The sequence below is a fragment of the Phascolarctos cinereus genome, unplaced genomic scaffold, assembly GCF_003287225.1.
Source record: "Phascolarctos cinereus isolate Bilbo 61053 unplaced genomic scaffold, phaCin_HiC Scaffold_5;HRSCAF=322, whole genome shotgun sequence".
Lineage (NCBI taxonomy): Eukaryota > Metazoa > Chordata > Mammalia > Diprotodontia > Phascolarctidae > Phascolarctos > Phascolarctos cinereus.
This window is the reverse complement of record NW_027555958.1, coordinates 419,932,528-419,938,835: the sequence shown is the minus strand read 5'-3', so window position 1 is coordinate 419,938,835 and position 6,308 is coordinate 419,932,528. Positions and strand designations below refer to the sequence as shown.

At 39.0% G+C, this 6,308-nt stretch overlaps 1 protein-coding gene across 1 annotated transcript; it reads left to right on the top strand.

Annotated features, from left to right (window-relative positions):
- The first annotated feature begins 730 nt into the window (after positions 1-730).
- Positions 731-5,971, top strand: LOC110199757 (cytokine SCM-1 beta-like). Its single transcript, XM_020974698.2, has 3 exons — positions 731-1,008; positions 3,988-4,102; positions 5,324-5,971. The coding sequence occupies exons 1-3, from the start codon at positions 948-950 to the stop codon at positions 5,502-5,504; spliced, it is 357 nt and encodes a 118-aa protein (XP_020830357.1). The 5' UTR covers positions 731-947; the 3' UTR covers positions 5,505-5,971.
- The last annotated feature ends 337 nt before the right edge of the window (positions 5,972-6,308 follow it).

The following is a 6,308-nucleotide window of genomic DNA, read 5'->3' as shown; positions in this document are numbered from 1 at the left end:
TCTATTATTCTAAGTCTTTCAGTTTTGTTTTGTTTTTATATTTCTTACATCATAGAGTCAATCACTTCTATTTTAATTTTCAAGGAATCTATTCCTTGGGTATAGTTATGCATCAGAATGCTGCTTTTCTAGGCCTTTGTGAAGTAGTTGTGTGCATGAGCTGGAGAAGGAAAGGGCAAACCACTCCAGTACCTTTGCCAAGAAAACCCCAAATGGGGTCAGGAGTATGATATAAGAGTTAATAAAGCTAATAGGGTCTTAAACTACCTCGGGAGGGGCAGAGTGAATAAGACAAGGGAGGTAATATTCTTACTGTGCTCTGCTCTCATTAGACCATGTCTACGGTGTTGTATTCTCTTTTGTCAATGACATATGGCAAGGACATTGATACACTATTTATAAGGATCATGAAATCATTTTTAAAAAAGGCTTCAATCACATTAGTGTAATTGTTAAGGTTCCAATCATGAGGGCCCACTGTGAGTTAGAATAATCATGCATTTTGTTTCCACTGTCCACTCACTACACCAACTTTGGTTGGATTTTCCTTTTTGAAACACAGATTGGGCAGTCTTGCTCAAAGTAGTGACGTTGACATCTGTTCACTCTGTGGTTGGGGCATTAGCTGTAGACTCTAGAGGTTGGAGATGAAAGAGTTGCATTCTCTTTTAAATACCTATTTTGTTTCATAGACACATTAACCACAGATGAGGTGGAAGGAAGGCCACAGAGTGTGGGGTTAGTAAGAATCAGGAGAAGGAAAAGAAACTTTTTTTTAAAAGAAGGAATTAACATATGCTGCTAAGACTTTCCGATAAAGCTTCCTCCCACCTCAAAACTCCCTTTCAAGGCACAGGAAGTTCACTGACCATTGTCAGGGCATAAAAACTCAAAGAAGTCCTCACTCTTCATTCTCTCCTCCAGACACCCTCAACTTAACAGCAGCCATGAAACTCCTCTTATTGGTTCTCTTCTGTTTCTGTGGCTTCACACTATTCACTGTGGAAGGTAAGCTGGGAGATGAATTGCTAAAATGTGATGGTAGGATTACAGAAAGCATAGAGCTGGGAGACAGGAAAGCAATACTCTTATTTGGCTCTGGCAAGACTTACTGGAGATATATCACTTCTCCTATGGCACTTAGGGACAGTGCTTTGGGTTCCCAGTTTGGGAAATGGAAGTGGCTATGCCCTACATCCAGAAGATTTGGTGACAGATCATGAGAGAAGAGACACAAAGAAAGTCATTATAGAAATAGCAATATAGGTTAGCTCTTGCAGATGCCTGTATTGATCACAAAGGAAGAGACCATGAGATAGTGCACAGACATATCATTGTCAACCCATTGTAACTATTAGAAAGAGAATTCCGAATTAATGACAAACCGATTGGTGATGGTGGTGAGGACATGTCATTGCATTGGTTTTTTGGAAGACAGATTATTTTTCCTCTTCCTTTTCATCGTCTTTCTTCTCCATCTTCATTCTTGATGAATTTGCCACTGAAGTCCTATTCTGATGTTTCACTGTGAGGGAAGGTAGCCCTAAGATATCAGAGATTGGGCCACTGGAGCCTAAATTTGGGTTGGTCATGCCAAGCTAGCAAAGCTGTGAGTGTGTTCTGCTAATAGCCTATGTCTGCCGTGTATGGAGAGATGGGTCACTAATTATAATGGCTAGCAGTGACAGAGTGATGCAAGTTTTACAAAATTCTTTGCATATATTTTAACTCTCATGGCTATTTAGTGAGGTAGGTCATATAAGTACCCATTAAGGGTATTTAATAGGGGCAGCTAAGTGGCACAGTAGATAGTGTGCCAGAACTGGAGTCAGGAAGACTCATCTTCCTGACTTCAAATGTAGCCTTAGACAGTTACTAGCTGTGTGACCCTGGGCAAGTCACTTAACCCTGTTTGCCTCAGTTTCCTCACCTGTAAAATAAGCTGGAGAAGGAAATGGTAAACCAGTCCAGTATCTTTGCCAAAAAAAACCTTAAAATAGGGTGACAGAGAGTCAGACGTGACTGAAATGACTGAATGACAAAAGTCCTATAAGCATTATCCTCATTTTTAGAGGGAAGGATATCAGGATCACAGTAGTTAAATGATTTACTTATGGTCACGTAACTAATACATATCAGAGATAGGATTTGAATAGAATTCACTTAAACAAGCATTTATTAAATTACCTACTATGTGCAAGGCTTTATGCTAGACTCAAGGGATAACATGGCTGTTATCCTGAAGCATTGGCTTCTCCTGACACCAGGTCTTCAGCTCTTTCCTTCCCACCAAACTGTCTTTCACTATGGACAACCAAATGCACCTCAAGAGCTCCTGCTTCTATGTGGTTGGCATATATTTCATTTGGCCTCTCTGCTTCCTAGATGGGAGTGCATTCTACACCATCCGGGGTGGCATAGTTAAGAATCTGGGCAATAGCTAATGTTCACAAACTGATTATTTGGACTAGTTCTTGCTCTAGGTTGGTTGAAATTTTGCACAGTGTAGAAAGTGTTATCTGGTTGATGCTTAGATTTGGATGAGACCCCAGGGAGGCATGAAATAGGACCCCTATCCAATTCCTTATCAAAGCCAGGTTGAGGCCATCCGATTCTGACTGGTTAGCAACCTGTTGTTCCCTGTGCCTCAGTTTTCCCACTTGTAAAATAAGGAAAACCATCTCTGCCCTCTGATTTGACTCTTAGGGACATTATGATATTTACATAGGTTAACAGAGATGGAAAGCTTGAAGTCCCTTGGAGAAAAGACTGTGGTTATGTATTATTCCTCACAGGAGGAGAAGTAAGTGACTTCGCTGGATAGCACAAGAAAAGAGAATTCTTTTAAAAGTAATTCAGAGGAAGAGGTCAGGTTTCTCTTACAATGGGTTCAGAGAGCATCAGCTTCAAAATAAGTTGGCAGAGATGAAAAAAGGAAATGTTTGGAGGGGGTATGGTGAGTGTCGAAAGCAAAAAGTGGAAAGAGATGGGGAGGTAGAAGGGAGATCTATTTGTTTAGATCCATCTAAAGGAATTGCCTTCTAGAATCAGCGATACTTTTCATAGTGTTGAGTCATCATGAACTGATCATTAATGTCACAAATTAAACGCTTTTGTATCTGGTTTTACAAGTTTGAGGCTAAGGCAAGTGTCTATGGCAGAAAAGGAAAAGAGCAGCTACTAATATCGATTAAGTTTTGCTTATGGCACACTATTCTTTTGTCCCTAAGTCTCCTTCCCTTTTTTCAGGGTAAGCCTGGTCGCTAAATAAAACATAGTGACCTTCAATCTGAATTCTCCTTGATAATTTCTAAGCATGAATACATAGTGACCTCCTTTGACTGGGATATCTCCCAGTGTTTCATAAAAAACAAATCTCTTCTGTTTGTTAAATGAAGAATTCAGGATTTAGAATCAAAGGGCTTGGGTTCAAGTCTAAGCTCTGCTACAGGTATTTCCTGTATGACTTTATCTGCTAAATGAAGGAGAAGGACAAGTGGATCCTGGGTCCCATCCAACCCTAATTTTATCAGTTTATGGCATAGTTTCAGCTATATAAATTCAACGAGCGTTATATAAGAGAGAGAAGACAAAGACCCCACTTTCATGGGGCTTATAATCTAGTACAGAGGCAGCATGGCTAAGATCTACGCTACATTCGTAGGATTTGGTTACAGAGCAGAGGCTAGGTTCCTAGGGTATTCTTGCTCCTCTCTTCAAGATGATTCAGAAGTAACCATTTCATCCTTAGTGGTCATGGAGTTGGAAATGAGCTTAACACAGAAGAGGTTCTGCTTGAAGGCGGGGACTGTTTCATTTTTGTGGATGTAACCTTAGTTCCTAACACATTGCCTGGCACATAGGAGGTATTTAACAAATGACTGTTGATTGATTGGCTATCCCATTGGACACTATAATTTCTCTCTATTTTAATGAGTTAATTATAGAATGAATTTATTTCTTTTTTCTCCTTTTTTTTTTGACTAGGTGTGGGAAGCGAAGTCATGAAAAGGAGTTTTTGCGTGAGCCTGACAAGCAAGCCCCTACCTGTTAACTCAGTCAAGAGCTACCTCATCGAAGAGGGCCCCATGAGAGCAGTGATGTAAGTTTATACAAGTAAAAGCTTTTAGAGAGACAATGAAATCCTTCTCTCCTTTAATGCATCTCTGTCTGTCACCCTTTTAGCCAATTTCCTTTCAGGTGTACAGTGGAAAATTGTTCTCACTGGTTCATGTTAAATAACTGTGTCTGTACTATCAAGAGTTAAAAAACTGCAGGAGTTTAGATTCTTGGTCTTTGCTGCCTAACAGGGAATGTTGTACTAATGTCTCTAACAAGCTCACCCAAGAAAATAGGCTGCAAATCTAATAATGTTAACAACATAGTGTCAGGGAATGGTTACTGGATTCTCAGCTTGACAACTTGAGTTCAAAAACCCTACTGCCAATTATCATCTGTGAAGCTTTGAGCCAATCAGTTCCCTTCTTTGGTCTTTAGTTTCCTCACCTATAAAAGGCTGAGGTGTTTGGCTGACTCATCCCTAAGATGCCTCCTGATTTCAAGCCAGTGACCCCATGATTCCAGGTGCTCAGGAATGGACTCATGGGTGGGAGCCTCCATCATAATTCGAGCACATGTTCCACTTGATGTGAGGTCTTTGGATACTGACAGAGCTATATTGAGGAAATATACCTTGAAGGAAAAAGAAGGAAAGGAAAGGGATAAGCATTCATATATCACATGCTTTATGCCAATTGTTGTTTTTTTTAAACAAATATTATCTCATTTGATCCTTACAACAACCCTGCAAGGTTGGTGCTATTATTATCCACATTTTTACAGTTGAAGAAACTGAGACAAATAGAAATTAAATAACTTTTTTAGTATAACACAGCTAATAAGTGTCTGAGATTAGATTTGAATTCAGTTCTTCTTGATTTCATTCCTGGCCCTTTATTCAATGGACCATCTGCTGCTTCTGAAATCGTCTTCGATATGCTTAGTGCCAGGCAATGCTTTTCTTATGTCCATAGTCATCCTATTGGCCAATATGTACTAGTATTTTTTTTCAAACTAAGATAGTAAAATGAGGGAACTCCTCCTTGATTAAAGAATGAGATATTAATCTTAGACAATTAAAAATGAGATGAAGACTGCTAAGTGAACACAGGAAAGCAATCATTATTGTTAGTTCTTGACTTAGCATTCATTAAGTCTTCTCCAGAAGTAATCCAAGAGTAGCTACTTGTGTCCAGGCTAAGTTCAGCCTTTAGCCTGACAGAGCAATGATTGACCATTCCTCTATCTTTTCCTTCCATTACAGTTTTGTCACCCGCAGAGGAATTAAAATCTGTGCTGATCCTGAGGTCAACTGGGCCAGAGGCATCATCAGAGCTGTGGACAGCAGACACAAAAGGAGAAATATGATCCAGACCAAGCTAATGGGATCACAACCACCTACTGACCGGACCATGACCATATCTGGGAAGCCATCATCTCCTTAGGAGTGTGGTGGAATGGAGAAAGTGCTGTACTTGGAGTCAAGAAGATCTGGGTTCAAATTCTGCCTCAGACTTTTACTAGCTCTATGACCTAACCTAGCAAGTGACCTAATTAGCAAGTCACTTAACCTATCTCAGTTTCCTCACTTGTAGAATGGGGATAATAATTGCTTTAAAATCTGCTTCACAAGGCTGCTGTGAAGACCAAGAGAGAGAATGTATTTTGAGTGCTTTGTGTACCTAAAAGTACTGCATAAATCTCAATCTCTATTTCAATAAATTATTGCTAGCACTTTGTCTTTCCTGCTGCGTTTCAAAAAAACCAAAGTGACTTTATCTACATGGACAGATCAGATTATATTCACCTTTCAGAAAGGGCTGTATGAGCCAGAAGACACTCTGTACTGTCTTTAATGTTAATTTTTTTCATATTCATCTTAGAATTGTGATTAAAATATTTATTATTTTGAGCAATCCTTTTGTTTATTCAGAATAATTTGGAAAATTTATCCTATCAGAAAAAAAGACTGGTTTATTATAAACCATGTTGGAAAAAATATTGAATCAGTATTTATCACAATGCTAATTAATTTTGTAATATAACACATGAACAGCAATGGTATCAGTTCACATTTCTGTATTGCTTTAAGGTTTACAATGAATTTTCCTCATACCACTCCTGCTAGGTAGCTAATGCAAATATTAGCTCCATTTTACAGATGAGGAAATGAAATGAATGAAGTTAGAGAAGGTGCCTGGGGCTTCACGTTACTTATAGCTCTAGTCCATATGTTACATGAAAAAAAA

Bases quoted from the DNA above. Each gene is read 5' to 3' on its own strand.
- LOC110199757 (XM_020974698.2), top strand. From the start codon at position 948: ATGAAACTCCTCTTATTGGTTCTCTTCTGTTTCTGTGGCTTCACACTA. The intron at 1,009-3,987 runs GTAAGCTGGGAG...TTTTTTGACTAG, and splicing joins CACACTATTCACTGTGGAAG to GTGTGGGAAGCGAAGTCATG. The intron at 4,103-5,323 runs GTAAGTTTATAC...CTTCCATTACAG, and splicing joins GGCCCCATGAGAGCAGTGAT to TTTTGTCACCCGCAGAGGAA.